General features: G+C 38.9%; 8 protein-coding genes and 1 non-coding gene across 11 annotated transcripts; 4 read left to right on the top strand and 5 right to left on the bottom strand.

Moving 5' to 3' along the window:
• Positions 1-2137: 2137 nt before the first annotated feature.
• Positions 2138-2235, bottom strand: Trnay-gua. The gene is made up of 2 exons: positions 2199-2235; positions 2138-2173 (listed from the first exon to the last, which is right to left on the bottom strand). It is a non-coding gene; the product is annotated as a tRNA-Tyr (tRNA).
• A 512-nt stretch (positions 2236-2747) lies between these two features.
• Positions 2748-9046, bottom strand: LOC108606106 (ATP-binding cassette sub-family A member 2). 3 transcript variants are annotated; one of them, XM_017995952.1, is made up of 13 exons: positions 8781-9046; positions 8127-8727; positions 7577-7720; positions 6279-7514; positions 5942-6221; positions 5358-5871; positions 4621-5306; positions 4418-4556; positions 3960-4142; positions 3243-3902; positions 3123-3188; positions 2971-3058; positions 2748-2907 (listed from the first exon to the last, which is right to left on the bottom strand). In XM_017995952.1, the coding sequence occupies exons 1-13, from the start codon at positions 8996-8998 to the stop codon at positions 2803-2805; spliced, it is 4920 nt and encodes a 1639-aa protein (XP_017851441.1). In that variant the 5' UTR covers positions 8999-9046; the 3' UTR covers positions 2748-2802. The 3 variants fall into 3 exon arrangements, with proteins under 3 accessions (XP_017851441.1, XP_017851440.1, XP_017851442.1); XM_017995953.1 differs by having other exon boundaries at positions 2784-2912; XM_017995951.1 differs by having other exon boundaries at positions 2748-3058; positions 8781-9045.
• Positions 9047-11801: 2755 nt separating this feature from the next.
• Positions 11802-12558, top strand: LOC108604994 (glycine-rich cell wall structural protein 2; the record flags this gene model as incomplete). Its single annotated transcript, XM_017994561.1, has 2 exons — positions 11802-11807; positions 11878-12558. Coding segments are annotated over exons 1-2 (687 nt in total), but the record flags the coding sequence as incomplete, so codon positions are not given.
• A 2878-nt stretch (positions 12559-15436) lies between these two features.
• On the top strand, positions 15437-15992 carry LOC108606117. Its single transcript, XM_017995970.2, has 2 exons — positions 15437-15545; positions 15629-15992. The coding sequence occupies exons 1-2, from the start codon at positions 15540-15542 to the stop codon at positions 15932-15934; spliced, it is 312 nt and encodes a 103-aa protein (XP_017851459.1). The 5' UTR covers positions 15437-15539; the 3' UTR covers positions 15935-15992.
• A 2196-nt stretch (positions 15993-18188) lies between these two features.
• LOC108604993 (cuticle protein 16.5) lies at positions 18189-19309 on the top strand. The gene is made up of 2 exons (XM_017994560.1): positions 18189-18194; positions 18257-19309. The coding sequence occupies exons 1-2, from the start codon at positions 18189-18191 to the stop codon at positions 19148-19150; spliced, it is 900 nt and encodes a 299-aa protein (XP_017850049.1). The 3' UTR covers positions 19151-19309.
• Positions 19310-20186: 877 nt separating this feature from the next.
• LOC108606116 (ATP synthase subunit delta, mitochondrial) lies at positions 20187-21252 on the bottom strand. The gene is made up of 4 exons (XM_017995969.1): positions 21167-21252; positions 20767-20975; positions 20496-20707; positions 20187-20423 (listed from the first exon to the last, which is right to left on the bottom strand). Exons 2-4 carry the CDS (start codon positions 20963-20965, stop codon positions 20361-20363), a joined length of 474 nt encoding a protein of 157 aa, XP_017851458.1. The 5' UTR covers positions 20966-20975; positions 21167-21252; the 3' UTR covers positions 20187-20360.
• A 135-nt stretch (positions 21253-21387) lies between these two features.
• On the top strand, positions 21388-22889 carry LOC108606112 (26S proteasome regulatory subunit 8). Its single transcript, XM_017995965.1, has 3 exons — positions 21388-21497; positions 21563-21707; positions 21769-22889. The coding sequence occupies exons 1-3, from the start codon at positions 21480-21482 to the stop codon at positions 22821-22823; spliced, it is 1218 nt and encodes a 405-aa protein (XP_017851454.1). The 5' UTR covers positions 21388-21479; the 3' UTR covers positions 22824-22889.
• A 114-nt stretch (positions 22890-23003) lies between these two features.
• On the bottom strand, positions 23004-23997 carry LOC108606113 (acyl-CoA-binding domain-containing protein 6). Its single transcript, XM_017995966.2, has one exon. The coding sequence runs from the start codon at positions 23902-23904 to the stop codon at positions 23143-23145; it is 762 nt and encodes a 253-aa protein (XP_017851455.1). The 5' UTR covers positions 23905-23997; the 3' UTR covers positions 23004-23142.
• On the bottom strand, positions 23921-24426 carry LOC108606118 (SRA stem-loop-interacting RNA-binding protein, mitochondrial). Its single transcript, XM_017995972.1, has 2 exons — positions 24370-24426; positions 23921-24311 (listed from the first exon to the last, which is right to left on the bottom strand). The coding sequence occupies exon 2, from the start codon at positions 24272-24274 to the stop codon at positions 24008-24010; it is 267 nt and encodes an 88-aa protein (XP_017851461.1). The 5' UTR covers positions 24275-24311; positions 24370-24426; the 3' UTR covers positions 23921-24007.
• Positions 24427-24644: the final 218 nt, after the last annotated feature.

Here is a 24644-nt window from a genome sequence, read left to right as displayed (position 1 = left end):
AGTTGGCACTTCAAAATGAATATCTGCAGACTATCAACAATAATGGCACATGACTCAACGCGTGACTATATAGTAAACATGGGTGCGCATATATATACTAAGCATATATCAATATATGTAACATTATTAAGGATTTTCCATACCACTGAGTCATGCATTAAGAACGGAACGCACTCGGCGCAGACGTTCTAATGAACTTAGTTTATCAAACTAATGATAGATTGATTAAATTTGTATAGCACGTGCTACATGCCTAGAGCACTTAAGAGTACAAATTAACCGTTATATGGCTAAGTAAGCTATGCACATTTATTTAATAACCAGCATTACGCACAAATGTTAGCTTAAAACAATAGTTGCCCTAATGCACATACATAAATATATAAAATTGTTTGTAAATATTTAAGTAGTTTATCGAGTTCAGAATGTCGTGCCCGAGCACTTGGGAATTAAATATTGCACGCTATGGTAAGCAATATATCAAATATTAAATACTTTTTAATTGTCGGCTAAGTAATGTGTGAGTTTTGTTTAAAATGGATTGTTGAATTTTTCATAGCTGACACATTTTGTCTACTTTAATGCTTTGTAAAAAAGAATTTAAATAAATTTTAATGCATTTGGAAATTTCATTGTGCATCATATCAAGATTATGCGAATTAAATAGAATTTTAGTTTGTTTGCAGCCACTTTGTATTTGTATAATGTTTGGCATATAATAAAAGAATGTATATCTCAGTTTCTCGCTTGGAAACAATTTTACGCGCACCACAAATTTGCACTGATTCATAGCATATACATATATATATATAAATATTAATATATATGCCAGTCAAGCGTAGCTTTATGGCCGAATTCAAATGGAGTTTTGTTGCCAATATATAGGCGGGCCGAGTGACGTCAGTTGGGCCCAACTAACTTGGCTGCTAATGCAACTAGTACATTAAGTGACGTCACTGCTTTACATTATCTTAACACTGATTATTGCCGCATTAAGAGTTTTATAGTTTTTCTTTTTATTTTTGCCATGTCACTGCGCATTGATTAAAGTCACACAAAAGGGCAAGTTTATAATTATTGTTTAACAGCAAATTTCATACACTTTTGAACTTTGACTTTCTTGCGTTTATATGTTGTATATTATAGTATATGTGATAACTGTATCTAAGCGGGTTAGTGTGTGAACTAGCTCTGCTCTCATACACATGCATGCCCTTATATCTAAAACGCATGTCATATGTTAGCATCTGCAATAGCAGATTCCCTTGGGAATAGCAAAGAATAACAAAAACAACAGAACTTGTTGCAGTCGCTTACTCACCCACTGCGTTGTGATTTGATTTTTAGTTATTTTCTATTTACACATGTGCATGTGCACACAAAATTCTTCTCTTTTCTTTTTTGTATGTATGTGTTTTTTTAATATTATTTGTTGCACGTAACACGGTTGTTTATTCGCTGTAATTGCGTTAATCTAAACATTGCACTAGAACTTCACATACACAAACAAAACAAAACTATCAAGTGCGACAACGATGTTCTTAATGCGAAGCGCACAACAAAAAAAATATATGGCAATCACACAGAGAGCCGAAAATACAATAAAACAAAAACGTTAGAAAACAGCGCTCATGTTTTGTTTTGTGATTACAAGACAGCTGTTGTAGTTTTCGTTCCAATGAACAAGCCAGTTAACAAGAACAGACTCACAGCTGCTGTTCTGCAGTCAAAGATTCAAATGAACGCCGCAGATTTACAGTGTGACCCTATCAAATTAAGCACTTCAAATTGCGCGCTCAAATAAATCAATAACAATTATTAAAATTATAGACTTGCCGAAAAACTAAAACCACAATTGAAGTTCAACTGTTGCACATGAAATTTTAATTGGGCCTTTGTTTAACCAACTGACTATGATTGTAAAATTTCCCAGCGTTTTATGTGTTTATCACGCATTACTTATTTAAATTGACCAATGTGGCTCTGGTGAGTGGCTCATCAATAATACAATGCACGTGCTTGGTTTAAAAAGGAGGCGTTAGCAAAAGAAAACAATACGAGGTTATTGCCACGAGGACACATTTCAGCAATTTCAAGGGCAGACTAGCATGAATTCGAACCAAAAAAAAATTAATAATCCTTCGAGCCGGAGTCGAACCAGCGACCTGTGGATATCTGATTCGAATAAGCAATTAAAACTACAGTCCATCGCTCTACCAACTGAGCTATCGAAGGTAATTGGAAGCAAAGCGCGATAAGAGCCAGCATTAAGCTCGCATTGGCTATAGTAGCTATGCAAATAAATATATGTATGTATGTATGTAGTTGCAATCAAAAGACAAGAGTGAAAGGTGAGCAATTAATTATTAAAATACCTTGTCAGCGCTTAATCGAAACGTTTATACGCTGGGCAATAAATTGCATGCTTTGATAACGAATTTATAGTTGATATATTCACGTATATATATAAACTTTGATTAGTTAATTGCCATGAGTCAGACACAGTAAAAATGCGTGCACATCTATGATAAACTAAGACATACATATGTAGTAAAAAAAAAGTACAGAGGATCTAATTGCTGACAGGCTGAGTCACCACATTCTCAAGAGCTCAAATAGTTAAAGAGATATAACTTGTTATTTACAGAGTCTGAAGCTGTTGCTGGCACACGACTGTATCTTTCGAATTGTTGATAACGCGGCGTATGAGTAATCACTCAAACTTCCCCTTAACATAAAAACTGCTTTAATTTAATAATAAATACTTGTGTTATCAGCTAATACAACAACTAAATACAATTGTTATTCAATGGTAGATTCAGTTTGATTACTATGTTGTTCTTGTGATTCAGTTCGCGCAAGTGTCATCACATGGCGACGCTTAAGCTCGGCACGCGTCTCTTGTACCTGGGCTAAGACAATATTCATGTTGGCCTGATATATGCAATAATCATAGACATTTAGGCGCACCTTATTCTTTTCTATGGCACCATACAAATACGAATAGACAATATGACCCACTGGCACATAATACTTGAACCAATTATGCAAACGAGCGCTGCCACCAATAATATTTATAAAAAAAAAAATGAATAAAAATAATAAAAACTTGGATGACTTACACCAATTCAGCTTTTACATGAAGAAACTTGACGAAATGCTCCAGATTGTTGACATCCTTGGCCAAGCTGTAAAACAGAAAATTTATATATAGATTGCCAATGAAATTAATGCCAACTCACTTGGCTTCCGACTCTGCCACTGTTTCGCCATCGCGCACCAGGCGCAACTCCAAATAGAAGCCATGACTGTACTTATAGCGCAAATACTGCATGCTGCCTATAGAAAGCATTTCGCTATCCTGAAATAATATAATAAAATCCGCCAGCACCTTGCACTCCAGCTCATCGTTGCTTGAGAATATAATGGTCTTGCCGCAGTAGCGTAGATAGCGTAATATGTTCCAAATCTCGCGACGTGTGGTCGACGGCATGCCGCTGGTGGGCTCATCAATTACAAAAATCTTATTGTAGGCCACCAGTGAGAGCGCTATGTTGAGCTTGCGTCGCTTCTCCGCCGTCAATACGCCACACTTGCGATGCATCCAGCCCGTCATGTTGAGCATCAGGCAAATGTCACGCAGCTTCTCGCCAATCTTATTCTCCGTCACTCCACGTATCATGCAAAGCAGTCGTATATGCTCACGTGGCGTTAGTTCATTCAGCAGTCCATCATGCTGCGGACAGTAGCCCATATAGCCGAGTATCGTTTTCAGATCGTACTTGAAATCCAGTCCACGCACATATATTTCGCCAAAGGCAAAGCCATCTATGCCCACCAGCTGCCGTATCAAATGACTCTTGCCCGAGTTGCGCGGTCCAAAGATGCCCATGCTCATGTATCTATTAATAAACAAAAGTTATATTTAGTGCAGCAGCAGAGCTTAACGCTGCACTTACTTGTTCAGCGCAAAGGACACCGTATTTATCTTGGTGCCCTTTTTGGGTATTTTCGCCTCCACCTGATCCACTAGAAATACCGACTGCTTGCATTTGCTCATGTCCGCCTCGGCAATTTTTTGCTTAACATCCGCCACGTCGCCATCGTCGAACTGGTAAGTAGCAGTGCGCATTTTATGAAGACTAGAAGAAAATGTTTAAATAAAGAGAAATATGTAGAAAGTGGTTACCCACTAAATAAAATAATTAAAATATTCGGCATTACTTATGCAGACAAAGGTACATTACTTGTTACCACTTGAACATCTTCATAACATAATGTTCAAGTGGTTCAATTATATAAAATAATAATCAATATAATATTTTTGGCATTACTTTTTTTTCGCTAACGGTTTTTCAATATCAAATACTACAACTATGGAACACACTAATGTTAAAGATCTAAGATCAGCACTTACTCTTTGGAGGAATGAAATTTTTTCTCCTTGCGATGCAGCTCAATCCAGAATATTAAGACCAGAGCAAATAGTGCGCCAAGCAGCATAAATGTTAAAGCAGGTAATATACCAGGATCAGCCCATTTAAAAAGAGTGCTAACTGCAAGTAAAAAAAAAATCAGTTTAAATAGACAACAAGCGATAGAGAGAGAGCGATAACCTACACTTGCAATGGGGCACCACCTCATGCATATTGTTGGGACGACAGTGTTCGACGACATTGCACTTGGCCTGACAGAGTTGGATCTCCAGGCACTGAATATAGATGTTACCAATGCCGTCGAGCAGCGCAAAGCCGGGCAACATGCAGGCGCTATAGAAGAATATCAGATTGCTATTGGCCACATCCCAGTAGATGATGAAGAGCACCAGACCGGTGATGGCATGAAACAGCACCGAAGCCAAAAAGGCGCGCACTATGGATGTGTTCACATACATGGAGATGAGATAGGTGATGGGCAGAGCGGCGAGACCAAAGACAGTCATAAGCAGCAGCACAAGCATATTCTCATAGACACCAAAGCCGCCCATTTTGGTGCAGGCCATAATAATGACAATAATAATGGAGTAAACGAAATAGGTAAACAGATCCCAGAACAGATTAATGCCCCAATAGACCTCCAGACCCAGCCCAGCAATTATTTGCAGTATGCGCAGATGAGTGAAGTGCTCCTCCACCAGCGGCAATATGAAAACCGAAACAGTTAAGGGTAAGATGCAGCCCACAGCCAAAGGAGCATTAATATGCGCTATTTCATTATCCAGCAGACTGATCTTCATTGAAAGCGCTGTAGGCATGGGATGACTGTCAACCAGAAATCTATGTTTCGTCTGATCGGAATAAGTTAATCTGTTAAACAGCTAGTTAGTTATTGTCTGTATATATATAACGTATGCTTACTGTAGTATAATATTATGCAATAAATTAAGCATCATGGGCGCTGTATGAAACGTATCCGTACTTATATAGCCATTAATGATTTGCTTTTCCAGACGCTCGACAGCGCCCAAGCTTGTGAGCTCCTCCAGCTTCGTCAGATCATCTCTATAATTGCCCGACGCACACACAAATGAATTGGCACGAAATGTGCGTGTTATGGTATTGGTACGCTTATATGATGCCGTCTTACCCATAGACTTGATACCAATATAACCGCATTCGGTAATATCGGGTATATTCTTCATATACTCCGGCGATGATTTAAAACCCAATTCGATGGTATTCTTGCGCACATTTGGCACATCCAGTACAATGGCCAAACGTGCAATGATCACAATCAATATGAAGCAAGTGAAGATCATGATTACAGGCCATATATTGGGTGCGGAATGTATCATCTTTTTATAAAACATGGCGCGCATTTGCTGGCGACGCAGTTGCTTCTTCGAAATCACCGCATATTTGAAGGTTTGCGCTAAGGGTGAAAGTCTTTTAGAGATTTTGCAACAGTTTGGAGTTTCATTGATAGATTGATGGCCACTTACTGACATCGGGTATAACTTGCTGCTGCAAACGAAATGAGGTTACAAGCTTCATGTATACGTCGGACAATTCCGAGCCTACGACACGTATATGGTCAATGCCCAGCATTCTGCTTTCGTTCTCCAGATGTATTAACAGCTTCTGCAAACGTGGACGATACTCGACTTTTAGTTTGTACGTCAAAGTGTCGCCAATTTCATTCTCCGGCATTACGTCGGGTATATACTGCTCAATAAAATTGGTTATGGGCGTATCGGGCACATGCGGCTTCTTTATGAGCACCTAGCATTGGAAAGGGAATGCATAAATTTCGAGTGTATATTAAAGTTGCTGGCTTACCAGCTCCACGCTGCTGCTGAATTTGGCGCGTAGAAAGAAAGGCGTGCCGCTGGCCTCCAGCACGCCCAAACTTAAAATGCCAATGCGATCGGCAATAGCTTCGGCCTCATCAATATTATGCGTAGTAACGACAAATGCACGTTCTGCCTTCTCATCCTCTACAATGCTCCAGAAGATTTGCGACTCGCTAGCCGTCAGCAGCAATGTGGGCTCCTCGAAGAGCAAAATGGGCGTATGGCATGCCAGCGTGCAACAGAGCGCCACAATACGCCGCTGACCCGGAGTGAGCTTATTTAATTTGGTTTTTCGCTTGGCCACATGCAGCTCCAGCAGCTGCAGCCACTTGGCTATTTCCGATTGCACGTGCTCCAGTTGTGCAGCATCGCGCCACTTGAGCTGCACATGAAACACAATTGTTTGCTCTATGCTCAGAAATGGCGACAGGCCGTTCTCAATGCTGCGAAAGTCGCAGTAATGACAGCGACGCATATGATGCACATCCTCGCCCAAATGATGCACCGAGCCACGCAGCGGATACTTGAAGCCACACATTAGACGCAGCAGTGTTAACTTGCCGGAGCCAATGTGTCCCAGCAGCACATAGACCTCGCCCATATAAACGCGCAGCGACAGATTCTTGAGTATCTTACGCTCCGATGTGCGATGCGTTGTATAGACATGACGCACTCGCATCAGCTCCTTGCTGCCCACGTCGCCGAACTCAAAGTTGTGCCAGCTGGGTATATGACCCATATAGACCAAGTACTGCTGCTTCTTAAGCGACTTACGCTTGCGTTTGTAAGCAACACGTCGACTCAACAAGCGTCCCGGCGCACGCCATTGCATCAAGAATAGTATTAACAAATATATGGCCGTACAGGCTACGGCGGAAATGTAAAGCACACATATATCAAGCGTCGTTAGCGCATGTGGCTCGTCTATAATACGTCGAAATAGATCCATGCTAAAAGGCATTTGATTGCTAAAGAACACCATCAATATAAACAACACGTATAGTCCATGTATATCCCAGTAGCGCTTGAGTATAACGCAGAATACGGCGTAGTTGAATAACCAAATGCATATGGCAAACAGCACACAGTTGAGTGGATCCTTAAATAGCTTCGCTATAACCATAGCAGTTATTATCAGCTGTACGCTAAACAGCACTATGAATATTATCATTAAAAAGAATACCAGCACTGAAAGTTTCTTTTCCTCAAACGACCAGAAAGTCTGCAAATAATGTATATATATATATATATATAATAAATTGTTAATTTATTAAATTAACTTACATAGCTTAAGATCAGCACTACGATACCCAAGAACATCAGACGCAAAAATATAACCAAAAATAAACATAGCCATTGTTTGGTAAAACTATAGCCATAATGCCAACGATGCACCATGACATTATCTTTCAATTGTGCAGCAATGTTCTGTTCGGAAATAGGGAAAAATTAGTGAAACAGTAAGCTAAGCTGTTAATTATAATTATAGTTTCTTTTGTTACAAAGCTGAAATAATGATTAGGCTACAATGATTTTCAATTAATAATTATAATTACCGAATATTGAAATATAATGCGCAATTATTAGTAAAAAAAAGCATTAAAAGTAATTCAAAATGTTTGTAATTATTTCAATTATTTTTGGTTAATTGAGAGAAATTTCAATTATTTGTTATTACAAAATGTAAGCTTTGAATTATTTGCAATTATTCTCAATTACTTGCCACATTATTTTTAATTATTTGTAATTATAGCTTATCATTATTGAAAATATTTTACCATTATTTTACAATAATATTTGAATTGTTTAGTAATGATAATTGAAATTCACTCACCCGTACTATATTTAAAAATGGCAGCAAGTACAAAAAGTTGACCAAAAACGAGGGTATATTATAACTACCCAGTGTAGAGCAGCGACCACCCGCTACCCTCAGTCTTATATTATGTACCTGAATATTATAATCGGTCTGTGGATTCGGTGGCTTATAGCGTGCTATGAGTTTGTGGTACCAGGCGAGAAATATTTGATGCTGCAGCTGTAGAAAACCCTCACGTATATACAGATCCTGCAGCATATCGGGATCCTTGGCATTGTCACGCTTGGGATTAACCATGCCCGAGCAGCGTGTTAGCCATAGACGATCCTCAGTTTGAAATGGATTAATAGTGCGAAATTCGCTGGGAAAACGTATGGATATGGAAAGAGTTTCGGGTATTTCATTGGGATGCTCATTGAGTTTCTCGAAAACAACACCAGCAAGTGTGGTGCGATCATCGAATTGATTTTGCAAATCCTCTTCAGTCTTAAACGGCGTTGTGCCATTCAATTCCAAAATGCGTGCTACAGTTTCCACTATGCCGGCGACCATGGGCGTATCGGGCGTATACGCTAATTGATATTTGGTTTGCTCACGCTTCGAGTCAACCAGACTCCTGTTAAGCCAATTAAATTAATGCTGTATTTGTATTTGAAGCTTATCACTTACGTTAGTATGCTTATGTCTTCCAATTTATTCGATACCAGCGACTTGTCCGTTTCGAAATCCGTGCGACTGTAGAGCAACAACTTGACACGCGACAAGGGATCGGCCAATATGGCAAATAGTATTATTAGCACTATTATTGCTTCGAATGCTGTGCGTCGCCATAGCGCCAATTCGATATTTATATTGTGTTTGAATAGCAATTTAAATGTTGCCGGCATCTTTACTAGCACTAGCGCAGCTCGAAATCAAATTCTATTGCCTGCCATCTATAATGAAAATAAAGTTTTTGTGTAATTGTGTAATTGGGATTGACAAAAGGCTCGATGAAACAGTTTTTCGAAATCGAAAATGAACAAATTCTCAAATTCTCTACAGCGGCAATCAATTGACAAAGTTTTAGTTAATATATTAATAAACATAGTAAAATATTTGCTGCTATAAATTTCAAGCTTAAGTTAGACCCCACCCTAAAAACTTTCTTCACAAATGCAAAAAATGCATATCAAATATTAGGGTTAAGGCTGTAAGCTTAACAAAATGCTACGAGTTACATATAAATCTTATACATATGTATATATTGCTATTATCGCTTTTATCTATTACGCCCGCCAGGCAGAGCAACGAGCTAGAGGCGCAAAAACAATTGTCTCGTGTTCGTTTGCCACTCGATTATTGATTGACCAATAAATATGAATAAAAAAAAATATATGTATGTAAATTAACATATTTCAAATTTATAAAAATGTATATTAATGATTATATAAACAGCGACTTTTTGGAGGTGTGTGTGCGCGTCTCTCTAATTATGCATAATATGAATGATATACGAGATATGTAAAGCATGAAAACTGTCGTAATCCGGAAATCTGCTGCGAGCGCGAGCAAGCAAAATGACCAAAGCGAGCATAAGAAAGAGAAAGAGCTTAAGAGAGAGAGAGAGAGAGATAAAGAGAGAGAGAGAGAGAGGGAGAGAGAGAGAGAAAAAGAAATGGATATAGCGCAACAAATTCAATGTCAAAGTGTATTAAAAGTTCAGTTCAAATACACAACAAAATTCAAGAATTAGAATAAAATATATAACAAATTGCTTTAAACTAAATAATAAATTAATAGAGCTCAGTGCTGTTAAATAGTCGCACAGCTGATTGAAAATATTTATGATAATTTGAGCTCGTAAAATTATATAAGCTTACGTCAAATGCATTCCAAGCATTATTAAGTGAATCAACGTCTCAGCCTTGGTGCAACGTATTTCTTTTTATTTTTTTTTCGTAGTTGGGGAAGCTGGCATGCTGGTCATTGATAGGTCATAATGGGAGTGACACAAAGTATTTGCACATCTTAACTCTACAAATTATGCTCATCATCAGGCCAGTCAGACAACAATAACAACAACAACAATATTAACCACATAATCAAATTTTATTGTTGTTGTTGTTAATGCTGGGAGACGCTCAATGGGATGATTTGACATTGTGTATACAAACCGAGTGATAAAATGCCAATAGTATTTAATTTGATTGCTGTTGTTGTAGCGGCCCAACAATGCGCAACGCGGCGCATTAAATAATTTATTTAAAAATGCATAAACAAAGCTAAACAAATTTGAAATCTACGTTCATATGATATAATCAAGCAGCGACGCCAGCAGCGGCATCGGCAGCAGCAGCAGCAGCAGCATCAGCAACAGATTGGCTCAATCGACCAGCATTTGAGAGCTGTTGTTACTGTTGGCTGTTGCAACCAGTTAACATGAAAATAAATACAACAGCAACAACGTTGAGTCAACGCTTTGCCGTTAGTCGTTAGCCGGAACGCTCAATACGTTAATAGTATGCAAAAATCCGGTCAATTTCTAGCCTTCAGTTAGGGCCAAATGCTGAATGGGCAGCGGGCAGCGGAGAAGATTTGGGTCGCAGATGCGCTAATGCTTATGTTATTGTTGCATATTTTTGTTATTTGAAACAAACCGAAACAAGCAGCAAAACGTTACGATAAATACAGGGTGCACTTCAAGTTATAATAACAATTTTGTTGCTGCTTAGGCTTAAATAAAATGTTTGTAATAATTAAACTATAATATAAATATGAATATAGCATATCAATATAAGCTGTAATTAATGCTTATGAGTTTTATAATATAAATAATTTTTAAAATATTAATAAAAAATATTATAATAAATGTGTATGCTAACATTGATATTTAATACATAAAAATATTATTAAACAAATAATAATAAAATAATGAATGCTGTTAAGAAAATTATATTTAATACATGCTAAAGTTTGTATAACAATTATATTTAATACATGCTAAATTACAAAAATATTAGTAAACAAGCAATAATAAAATATTTGATGCTGAGTTTTAAAAAAAAAATGTTTTTGCTACATACTAAATTACAAAAAAAAATAATAAATAATAAATGCTAACATTTGAATAAAATTATTATTTATGCATGCGGCATACAACAAATATGCAAGTTATGTTTATACGGCGGCACCCTGTGTTGTGAAATTTGAGCTTACAGCCAAAAATAAGACAAATCTGTGTATATACGTATACGTGTTATTATAAAATATTTAAAGTGAATTACAAGAGTTGGATGAGCAGCGACAAACAAACACACACACACACACGCATACAAAATGTTTCAAGTTGAGCCAACGCAATAAACAAAATTCCCATGCGCTCAGCCCAAAGCCAAAACTTGTGGCCGGCCCGTGTTCCACATTTTGCCATTCCCATCATTCCAGCTATACGCATGCGCCGACGCTAGCGTTAGCGTCAGCGTCGACGTCGTCGTCGTCGTCGTCGCTTTGCCGTTGTTCCGCATGCGCGCAGACAGAGCAGAGAGACCCTTTTATAATTTAAAGTTAACGGGAATATGCTTGTAACGTTTTGCTGGCGTTTGTATAAAAGCAACGCGACGATGCTGCAGAGACATCATTCGGTCGCTAGCCGGGCACAGATCCAGAAAGACAGTTCGAGAGAGATTTATATACAAAGTTGCAAACGAAATGAAGGTAAGTTGGAAGGCGTCTGCTGCAGCTGCAGCTAACGGGATTAACTAACGGATTACAATTCAAATTGCAGCTTTACATTTGTCTGCTGGCCACATTGGGAGTGTGCAATGCCACGTTTCTGTCGCTATTCGGCGGCGGCGGCGGCGGTGGCAACACCAAGACAACAACATATGACATCATAGCTGCGCCACATGGCGGCGCTGGACATGCACATGTTGGCGGTGGTGGTCATGCGCATATTGCTGGTCATGCTGCTGGCCCACAAGTGATTAAGATTATCTTGGAAAATGGCGCAGCTGCTCCGCAGTACGTGCATCACTCAGCTGCTGGCTATGGTGCTGGCCAACAACAGGTGTACAAGATCATTGAGCAGAGTGCTCCAGTGGTGCCTGTTGCGCCCATTGCTTATCATGCCGCTGGTCATGCTCAATCCTATGCCGCTGGTCACGCTCAATCCTATGCTGCTGGTCATGGCTATGGCGGCGGTCACTCGCAGTCGCAGCTGAACGCCATTTTGCCACAGATTATTCAGCTGGTGCTGCAGGAGGATGCTTATGGTCGCGGCGCTGGCGGCGGCGGCGGCTATGGCAATGTAGCTGCCATCAATGGCCAGCTCATCGATACCTTTGGCCACAAGGGCAATGCCATCATTATGCGTGCGGATCAAGCGCAGGGCGCGTTCTTCAAGAGCGGTCATGTCGTGCAGCGTGGCACGCTTAAGGTGATGCGCGTGCAGCAGCAACAGCAACAGCAGCAGCAGCAGCAGCAACACTATCAACAGCAACATCATGTTGTTGGTGGCGGCGGCGGCGGCGGCGGCTGGAGCAGCGCTGGTCATGTTGCTGCCGCCTCTGCGGGTGGCTGGAGCAATGCCGGCTGGTAGACTCCAAACTCTACTTTTTAGTTAGACCAAATGAATTGTTTTTTTTTTATACATCAATACTTTTTTTTTCTTAGGCTAATTCATCATCAAGTCATTATTGTCATTGTTAAATTATTTGTTAATAAATACATAAATTTATAAAAAATAATAATTTATATTATGTGCAACATTTGTTATATCACTTTGAGCACGACTTTCATTGATGGCACTCGAATTGATTAACCCACCAGCTCTTTGGTCAGCAACAACAAATTGTGTAACGCATCTCGCTCTCTTACTCACTCTCACTCTCTCTTTCTCACAAAAACGCTTAATAATTGACTCGCTGCTCAATTTGAGTCTTTGTTATGTTAAATTCATTAATTTCGCAATAGCTGATTATCATTGTTTGTTAATCTTAATTGCAGTTATTATTGTAATAATAATAGATTATAGATATAGTTTATGACTCGTTTAAGGCGTAAAACTATTGTTTATGTAGAGTAAATTACTTAAATATTTTTTGATATTAACAAATTTAAGCATATAACAATTTATGTAATACTGAGAAATAGAAATTAAAAGTAATTGAAAAAAACTTTCTATTTTTAGTTTTTATAACATAATAATATAAATTTCTATATAATCTATATAACTCTGTCATTTCATATACCTAAAGTTGAACTCATTCAACATAAAAATAAGTTGCAACATATTTTATTTCGATCTAGAATCTTAGCTAGAACTCTCTTACCCAAAAGTATGCAACACTTTCAATTGTTCTAACTAACAATAAATTAAATGTTTCATTCAAAACCGCTTCAGCAGCATAAATAACCTTTCGCTTTTCGAAAATACCAAAAAAGAACTTATCAACTGCAACTTTCTATAATATTTATGCATTCAATTTATGCACTGGAACTATCAATAGAACGCCATCTGATCTTTACTATATCTCACATTCAAATCTTTTTCAGCATGAAACGGAACCGGCTGATATTTTGCGCAAAAACCCATCAATTTTAATTTTAAATGAACAAAAACAAACAATAAGCAAACAAAAAAACTAAATAAATTGTATACACATTCCAAAAATATATATAGAAAAAAAAAAAAAAAAAAGAATGTCTAATATTATTAAAAGCATACTCTTATTGTTTTGGCCATGTTTATAAATTTTATGACATTTGCTATTTTTAAGTACCATAAACAGGGAAGCCGTGAGCTCAACGCACGCGCATACGCACAGTGGGCATAAATTAGCATTAGCAAACAATATTCGATAAACAAAGAGGCGCGCCGCTCAAACTCGCACAACAAACTCAACTCAATTTGTTAATACACTTTGACTGATTATCGCAATGCGTCACAGCTAGCGCCATGTTACATATATGTGCATAACTTTGATATACCCTTCTTCGTTTCGCATAAGAATAAATCAAAGTGTATTAAAATATACAATGTTGACAGACGGTGAATGATCGAATGATGTTTGCAGCTAAAGTTAGATTGTTAAAATACATATGTTGTCTCTAATGAAATTAAAATAAATCAATACACTAAGCAAAATTTTACAAAAATATGTATTAACAGTATTAAAATTAAACAAGCAAATGCTAAATGAGAAATGCATGTACATACCTTTGATTTAATTGAATTTTAATTTGAAACGCGCACTGCAAGTAGATTCAAATATTTATGAAAGAAAGTCTTTATTGAGGGAATAACTCAGTTATAAAATTAATTAAAATACATAAAAATATTTGAATATAATACGTAAATAAAAATTTCTTTTCAATTGTTTACAAAAGTTAAAAAGAATTAAAATATATAAAAAATATTTGAATATACTACAAAGATAAAAAATGATTTGGCCAATGTTTACAAAAAATAAATACAACTAAAATATTTCATAAAATATTTGAATATACTACAGAAATAAAACATTTATTGGCAAATGGTTACAAAAAATAAAAAGAATAAAAGTATATTTACAAAAAAATACATAACTAAAATATTATAAAATTATTGAATATACCACATAAGTAAAAAATTACTTACCAAAATTAAATACAACTAAAATATTTAAAAAATATTTGAATATACTACATAAGTAAAAAAAAGACTTGGCAAATGGCTATAAAAATTAAATAGGATTAAAATACATAAAAATATTTGAATTACTATTACTTAGCAAATGGTTACAAAAAATAAAAACAATTACAATAAATATTGAAATATGCAACATAAATAAAAATTACAAAAATTACACAATACATTATAATATATAAATACATAAATACAAAAAATAAATATTTAAAAAAAATAACTATAGTACACATGTAATTAAAAAATCAGATATGCTACTTTGCTTTGTATTCAATTACAAATAGTTTATATATTCTACTGCTCAGTGTACAATAGCATAAAAGCTTTTGAAACAAGTAATGGACTTACACAAAAGATTGTGCGTCTGTGTGTGTGAGTAACGTACGCGACTTGAGTTCAATAAAATTAATCAATGGCGCTACGAGTTGACTTTTTTTGGCGTAAAGCTTCACGGACGTCGGCTCGTCCGGCAGGAACAAGTTCTTATTGTTTGGTCAAACACAAAAAGTGAGCGAATACAATCTACAGTTATATAGAAATATCAATAATACGCTGCGTCTGTTTTGTATATAGAATGTCAAATCCCTAATTCGTAAAATATGTTAATTTACATAACATCTTTTTTTATTTTTATATCGTTGGTGAATGCGTATAGTGGTTCTATAGCCAGTTTGCCAGTTGCTCCATATTGAAGTTGGAGATATAAATACCGCTTGCGAATCGAGCAAACTACACACAAACCATTAAGCAATCCAAACAACATGAAGGTGAGTCCAGCAGCAGCAGCAGCAGCAGCTAGCAACACAACGAGGATCAGTACTTAACTAAATTTTGAATCTCTTATACACAGTTCCAACTTGCTGCTCTCCTGCTCGTCGCCTGCCTGGCTTATGCCCAAAGCAGTGCCATCTATAACCCACACTACGATGCCGTTCCACTGGTCCGCAACGTGAACGTTGTCCGCCAGGTGCCCGTCGTCCGTCAGGTGCCCGTCGTCCGTCATGTCCCAGTTGTGCGCACCGTGCCCGTTGTCGACACCGTTGCCGTTCCAGTTGTCCACCCCGTCCACACAGTGCACCGCGCTGTTCTGCCCGTTGCCGTCGGACATGCCGCTTATGCTGCTCCCCTCGCCTACGGTGGCATCCTCAAGGAGTAAATCCTTTGTCTATCCAATTGATTTCAACCTACAGCCTTCTCTTCCTTGATTTAAATGCATCAAATTTTTTTTTTTAATAAATTAAAAATTGTCTATACCTAAACAAGTTGCTTGTATTTATTTTAGTAGCTATAACTAGCATGTGCTACAATTGGAGCAATAAACTTAGCTCAGCTAGATAAACATGTTCGCGGGAATTTATGATAAACATAATATAATAAATTAATTAACAAAGCGCTTCGTTGAGCTTTAAAAAAAATCTAAATAATAATTGCTTGGAATTTCTAGTCATAAAATATTGAAAATTAAGCTTGCTTTGGGTTTACTTTCTAATATGCAGCTTGCTGTCTAAATTAAACAATTAAAGCATACAATATTTAAAATTCAAATTAGGTTTTAAATTCCGACAGCTGTTAACGCTTCGCTTACCTTAAGCTTGTCGAAAAGGGTTTGCTTGGCACACCAAATGATATAGAGCAGTTTCAAATTGATGTATGGCAAGCCAATTTTAAAGCTAATTAAATATACATAAAAAACAAACACACACAAGTGACAACTGCGCTACAAAACACTCGCGCCAACACCACACAATAAAATATAATTTAACTTACAAAGGACTATTCGTTTTGAATTATTTAAAAATTCAATTTGAATTAGGTTGAAATGAAAAGTGCTTGGAATGGCGCTTGTAAGTGTAGCGCATAGGCTTAACGAGGTAAGGAATTATGAAAATAATATTTAAATTCGATTTAATCTACATTAAACTTGATTAGCCTTATTCTCTAAAGTGCAACGTACCGTTTAAAAAATTAAAAATTCTAAAAAAAAAATTGGCAGCTCTGAATTAATTAAAATAATAAAAACAAACTGTGCCAATAAATATTGAAAATGTAGTATAAATTCATGTATATTTAACATTTAAGCAATAAAAAAAAAAACGTAAGCACTTAATTCAAAATTAAATATTCTAAACTTGCTTGGCTTTACTTTCTAGCGTTTAGCTTACATTCTAAATTCAGAGCATGGGCGTAGTTAGCTTGTAATTTCCAACATTACAACAACAAAAACATTTTTTTTTTTATTGCATGCATTTTTTTAATGTAATTTTATGAGGGCAAAACCTACGTTTGTAACTTTTGCCCTTAGCTGACTACGCACATGCTTTAGAATTAAATTCAATGCCAATTTTCAGCTTTTTTTTTTTTGCTGCCCCTTTCCCTTAGTTGACTAAGCCAATGATTCAGAACTAAATGCAAATGTTAATTTAATATATTTTAAAGAATTTGTTTGTTTTTTTACTCCAAATTTAAAATCAATATATATATTTTGGTAAATTCCCAAAGTGCTAATAAAGTTTATTTTGTAACGTTTGCATTTATTATAAATGCATTAGAAAGCGTTAATGCAGCTGCGCAAGCTTAAACCAGAATGAGCTATGAAATGTATATATAATATATTTTTATTTTTTTAATGATAATGAATTGCATTTGCTATGGTTTCCCACGCTAATTGTTGCTCAAATTGGCTCGCATCAGTTGCTTGAGCTGCTCAATCGATTGAGCAAAGCAATGCAATCCACACACACACACACACATATTAATAGGCAGATGCTTAGGTTTCGATTTTGTTTATGATGTAACAAGTTATAGAGCAAAGGCGCTGTAAAGTTGACAAAAACATTTTGGGAACAAAGCCACGCTGAAAAATTCCGATTCACCTTGAAATAACATTGATGCCCAGCAGCTTAATATTAAGTTTTATTTAGGGTGTGGGCTGCATCAATAGACAGCGAGCCGCCGTCGACGTCGTTGTCAGGTGAAGCAATGCGCCAATATGCAAATCGTACGCACACACACGCACGCACAGCCAAAGAGCGAGCGCAAGAGAGCAAGAGAGCGATGTAAAATATTTGGCTTATCAGTAACAGAGCAGCGCAGCAGTCACGGTCAGAGCGAAAGCGCACAAGACTTTGCATCATCTGCATAAACATGATGCACACACACATACATATGTATGTTAACATGTATGCATGTATGTAACAGCCTATGTTAATGAAATGCTTTTGTTGGGCTGGGCTGGGCTGCTGCGCCTGCGCCTGCGCCGGCTGCGCTGTTGGCCTTACTCGTGGCCCGCTGGCCCGTTTACAACACGTGCAGCATTTGTGGATCGTATATAAGCAACGCTTGAATCCAAGATTGACATCAGTTGTGTGTTTGGCCAGCAAGTCGCTAATCAAGCAGGAATAATACTCAATATGAAGGTAAGCCTAGGCTGAAAAAAAAAAATTAAAAAACTCTTTGCCAACAATTTGGAATCTTTTAGGTCTTCGTGGTACTCTGTGCGCTTTTTGCTGCAGCCAATGCTGGCTTCTTGGGTCTGCTGGGTGGTGGTGGCGGTGGCGGTGGCGGCGGCGGCAACAACAATGGCGTCGCACATGTTAGTCACGGCTCCTCCTATGGACATGGCCATGGCCATGGCCATGGACATGGACCTGCGCCCGTGCAAATTGTTAAGGTCATACACCAGCAGAGCGGCGGTCATCATGGCGGCTATGCCGGCGGCTATAACTATGGACCTGCACCACAGGTGTACAAAGTTGTGTCTGCGCCCGCTCCCGTCTATCATCATCACTCTGCGCCCGCCTCCGTGCAGGTGATCAAGGTGCTGCACCAAGAGACTGCTCCCGTGCACTCCGGCGCTCAAATCATCAAGGTCTTGCATGAGAACCATCATCATCATGATATTGCCGGCCCTGCGCTATCCACCAAAGTGGTGCGCGTCATCCATGAGCACTCCAACACTGCTGCCGTCTCTGTTGCTGCTCCCGCCGTCAGCTATAGCGCACCAGTTGCTCTGCCCGCCACCAGCTATGGCGCACCCATTGCTGCTCCAGTCTACAGTGCACCCGCTCCAATTCTGGCACCTGCCCCCATTCTGGCACCTGCTCCTGCACCCATTTACAGTGCACCAGCAGTTGCTGCCGCACCCATTTACAACGCTGTAGCCTCCGCACCCATTTACAATGCGCCCGCTCCAGTGCAGTACAACGCTCCCGTCTCCTACTCCGCACCAACATCCGTGCTCAGCGTGCCCGAGCCAGCGCCTGGTCCAACTTTCAGCCAAGGTGCATCCGTCTTGAGCCTGCCAACTGTCGACAACTCGCTGCCTGTCGGCCATGTGCCCGCCCAGACCTATGGTCCACCACAGTTTAAGTAAATTCAAGCACAACTGCATCATCCATGCATCCCGCACCTTGCACCAGCCAACTGCACACCATTCCGAGTCGTCCGAACTCTACTACATTTCCCTACAACTTATGCCATAAGTTATTCGAATTTTTTTTCATAGTTTAATTGTTTTTTAAATAAAAACCAAACCGACTGTTAAATCCAAATTTGAAACACTTTTTACTAGCTGGTGTGTAAAAACTTTAACAACTTTTAGATGATATATTATAGAATCGTTTCAGGAAAATTTTTAGAAAACATTTTCGATACTATAAAATTAGAGAATATATTTCTTATAGAACATATTCTCTATAAACTGTTACTATGATCCTTTGGAACACAGCTTAGCATCCATAATTTTATTACATATAGTATTATATGTACATTTAAATGGATATATATATACAATATATATTGTATATTTGTTGGTTGTTACTACTTCTACTAGTTAGTTGCTACTACTACTGATATTGGTTATGAAAAGGTTTGCATATGAGCGTTTTTTACTTACAGCAATATTTAAACGCCTAAATTTCAAAATCGCCAATGCATCATATACCAATATGTAAATTTTATATTATTTTCAGTCAATATCTGGAATTTCTCTATTTTTTTTTTTTTGCTGACCTTCATAATTATCAAACTCACATTTGAAGCACTTAAAAAAATTTGAAAAAAAAAATATAAATATAAAGCTAAACAAAAGCAACATTTCATATGCGTTCCATTTACATATGTTCCATATTTTTCTTTTTACACACACACTCACTGCAGCTGAAGAAAAAAAAAGCAAAAGTGAAATCAAAGCGACGTCCACTGTAAACTTGACCTTCGCGTTGGTGTTGGCGCTGGCGTTGGCGTTGCGTTGCGTTGGCGCTGACGTTGGCGTTGGCGTCGCTGCAGCTGGATGAACGCATTTGCATGACAAATAAAATTATAAACTTAACAAACACAAAAAAAAAAAGTGTGAACCTGTTGCAGTTGTTGCAAGTTGGTGGCCCGCGTTATATTACGAGATTTATATATACGTTGATGTTGTTGTTTTTATTGTTTCATAACAAATTTTTGTAGTGTGCGGCTTAAGCATCTACAAGCATTTGTTAAGTTTTAATTATTTTAAACACAATTGCAAGCAGCTTGTTGTTGTGGATGTTGTTGTGGTTGTTTTTTAAGATAATTATAGTTATTATTTTTTGCATTTATTCGGCAGCTTTAACTAGAGCCTCAGCTACTTCAATGGCAATGGCAGCTTCCGCCTTGGCCTGTAAAAGACAAATGAATGAATAACTGTGTATTGTGGAACTGGTGTGGAATGCGTGGATTGTGGAACATACCTTATCGGTGCTGGCAGAGCTCATCTGTGACTGATATTTGGAAAGCAGCTGTCTGGCCTCTGAGACATCAATGTCCTCAACATTGTGAGCCTCCTCGGCAAGCACCTGCACGGACGAGTCCTCGTTGACAGTCACGGAGCCGCTGGACACAAAGTACTTGGTCAGTTTGCCGTCATTGTCAGTGACCATCACCACACCAGGCTTAAGCACAGCTAAAAGACATGAGAAGATTTCACTAATGACAACTATAGAAGCAATCCTGCGCGCTTACCCAGCGTGGGCACATGCTTGGCCAGAATGCCAAAAGCACCGCTGAAGGAGGGCACATCGATTTGGCGCACAACAGTCGCATCGAAGAAGGTTTTGTTGGCAGCCGCAAAAGTCAGCTTCATCTCGTCGGAGTAGCTGCGTTGCTGGGCCAGGCGTGCACCGCGTGCAGCCAACAGGCGAGCATTTTTCACAATCGACATTATGATATTTCTGCAATGGAGTAATTGGTAATATTAACTTTAAATAATACAAATATATAGAAATTATGTAACATTGTAGGTTATGCAGCTCCTGCTGGCAATGCAGTTTGTTGTTGTCGCGCCTGGCCACATAACACACAGTAAATAGGCAACCCGACTTGCTTATATTGCGTATTTAACATTTTAATTGCAATTACTTACCTTTAATTACTTGGAGTGGAAAGAAAATAAAGAATACTATGGAATTCTGTCGCTCAGCCTTGTAAACCTGTGCCGCTTTCAGAGATGTGCGATAATTGATCGGGAGCGATGAGTGACTTTAACATTTTTAACACTAACAAAAGTCGATAATTATCTGCGCCGACTCAATGGTTACTTTCTGTTATCGATTAACACAATAGACTGTCATCCACGCATTTGTATACTGGAAGTTTTGCCGAGTCATATTTTTGTAGCCTAAGAATAAAGTGCATATTTTCACTATTAAATCGTATTCAAATTAAAAACGTAAAACATGACACTCACAAAGCGGGTAAGCCATTGCAGCCAATCTACACATATTTGGATACAAAATATTGTTTACTTGCATTGTTTTAGAATGATTGGGATTCCGTTTATCAGAAAGGCGAGGGATTCCGCGCATACTATACACAGAAGATCGAGGAGCTGCAGCTAATTGTTGCCGAAAAGAGTCAAAATCTGCGACGTTTGCAAGCACAGCGCAATGAGCTCAATGCCAAAGGTAAAATATATAAACATAAACACGATATTAATTTGACTCTATATTGATTATTTTCTTGCAGTGCGCATGTTGCGCGAGGAGCTGCAATTGCTGCAGGAACAGGGCAGCTATGTGGGCGAGGTGGTGAAGCCCATGGACAAGAAGAAGGTGCTCGTTAAGGTCCATCCCGAGGGTAAATTTGTTGTCGATTTGGACAAGAATATAGATATAAACGATGTTACTCCCAATTGCCGTGTGGCGCTGCGCAATGAAAGCTACACGCTGCACAAGATCTTGCCCAACAAAGTGGATCCACTAGTGTCTCTCATGATGGTCGAGAAGGTGCCAGATTCCACATACGAAATGGTTGGCGGCTTGGACAAACAAATTAAGGAAATCAAGGAAGTGATCGAGCTGCCTGTCAAGCATCCAGAGCTCTTTGATGCGCTCGGCATTGCACAGCCCAAGGGCGTATTGCTCTATGGACCGCCTGGCACAGGTAAAACTCTGCTGGCGCGTGCCGTAGCCCATCATACGGAGTGTACTTTTATTCGTGTCTCCGGCTCGGAGTTGGTGCAGAAATTTATTGGCGAGGGTTCACGCATGGTGCGTGAACTGTTCGTCATGGCCAGGGAACATGCGCCTTCGATTATATTCATGGATGAAATCGATTCAATTGGCTCGTCACGTATTGAGTCCGGCTCTGGTGGCGACTCTGAGGTGCAGCGCACCATGTTGGAACTGCTCAATCAGCTGGATGGCTTTGAGGCTACCAAAAACATCAAGGTAATCATGGCCACCAATCGCATTGATATACTCGATCCAGCTCTGTTGCGTCCTGGACGCATTGATCGCAAAATCGAGTTCCCGCCACCAAATGAGGAGGCGCGTCTGGATATTCTCAAGATTCATTCGCGTAAAATGAACCTAACACGCGGCATTAATCTGCGCAAAATTGCTGAGCTCATGCCTGGCGCCTCTGGTGCTGAGGTCAAGGGTGTCTGCACTGAGGCCGGCATGTATGCGCTGCGAGAGCGTCGTGTCCATGTTACCCAGGAGGATTTCGAAATGGCCGTAGCTAAGGTTATGCAGAAGGACTCGGAGAAGAATATGTCTATCAAGAAGTTGTGGAAGTAGATCTTACATGTTTATATATATATATTCAACTTTATAAATAAAACTAATTAATTCAAAAACTGTAAAGTGTGTGCGCACATTGCTTCTCGCTCACACTAAGCTAACGCCGCTATAAGGCCATCTCGCTCACTTTCGTAGCTTTTGAAAATCAATATTTTTGGTTTTGGGTTTTTGTATTTGTGCCTTGCTGTAAACGCAAATACAAAATATTTTTTATTTATTCATAAAATAGACACTCATATGATTATTTATTACTGTGAATTTTAGTAAGTAAATGTAAGTAAGAGCTGTTTTAGCTTAAGTTTGACAACTAGTTCGACTAGCCCCTCAGTGCTGCTCGCAGTATCTCACAGACTGGCTCACCATCGGCCACATCCAGGCAGCTTTGTCCGTCCGAATCGCACAGCGACAGATCTGCCTTCAGTCGCAGCAGACATTTCAGCGCCTCCACATGACCACAGCTGGCGGCATAATGCAGCGGCGTTTGCTTCTCTGCATCCCGTTGGTTTACACTGGCGCCGCTCGAAACCAGAAACTCAATTATAGCAACCGCATTGCGATCGGCGGCCCAATGCAGCAAGGACATGCCCTGCTCGTCCAGCGTGGTTATATCCTTTGGCTTCAATTTCTGACGCAGACGCTGCAAGTTGTGCTCCTTAACAAAATCGCACAGCGTCTTTAGATGTTCCGGCGGCGTTTCTGCATCCTTCGGTGGCGCTTCTATCGAGTGCACTACCCAGCCACTCAAACGACCGACACGTTGGTCGCCCGGCTCCCAATTCGGATTAATTTTTGTTAGCTTGTCCACATAGGAGCGTTGCGCTGCCACTTTAGGCATTTTACCCAGCGTATGCCAGGCAGTCCACTTGTTGCGGGCTTTTACTTGCAACAACGATGGGCGTGGCTCGCGGCAATAGCCCACGGTGGCCTGCTTGAACAAACCGTAGAATACAAGTAAATGCTGAGCATCGTACTTTGCCGACTGCGCTGCAATATGCTCCGTTGCTAGCTTAAACCGCTGCGTCAATTTCGCCAACTGCTCATCCTCATCCTCCTCTATTTCCAAATCGCTGTCAGACATGCTTAAACTATATTAGTACTTATATATATATGTATATGTATGCTTGCTGGGGGTCTGTGTGTGTGTAAGTGTGTTTTGTTTAATTGTATACGTTGTTTTGCATTTAGGACTTTTGTATATTGAGATAATTTCCTTCCAGCACGTGCTTCTGTTCGTTCTCAATTTTCTCCAACGCCTGCAAGCTATTGAAGCTCACAAAGCCGTAACCCTTGGAGCAGCCTGTCTTCTTGTCGAATATTACGTTGGCGTTGATAACACGTCCGAATTCCTTAAAGTAGCCGCGGAGCTCTTGATGTCCAACCGTCCAGGGTAAGTTGCCCACAAATATACGGTGCACTGATTTACCAACTTTTGCTACTGCGGTTGCCATGTGTACTAACTCTTAACTCACGCACTTCTGCTGCTGCCTGCAATTTACCAAGATTTTCACTTATAATTTTACGAAAATATAATTGCTTGCCGCACCTGTCTCTTCTTGGCACACTGTTGCGTAAATATCAATAATTAGCGAGTGTCTTCCAGTATACCAGTGATAGCTAAACTGAAATTATCGTATCGTTTCCAACAGAGGGCGCCAATAAAAGTTCATTTTTAAATAGTGTCAATCTTCAACAGATTTATACGCTTAACCACAACTGTCGTACGTATAATTTTTATATAGCATATAGCAGCTATAACATTTTGGGTGAGAGAGCTAAAAATTTAATAATAAGTAACTTTGTACTGCAGCTACCTGTTAT

This window comes from Drosophila busckii, chromosome X, assembly GCF_011750605.1.
Source record: "Drosophila busckii strain San Diego stock center, stock number 13000-0081.31 chromosome X, ASM1175060v1, whole genome shotgun sequence".
NCBI classification, from domain to species: domain Eukaryota; kingdom Metazoa; phylum Arthropoda; class Insecta; order Diptera; family Drosophilidae; genus Drosophila; species Drosophila busckii.
This window is presented reverse-complemented; position numbering and strand designations above follow the sequence as displayed.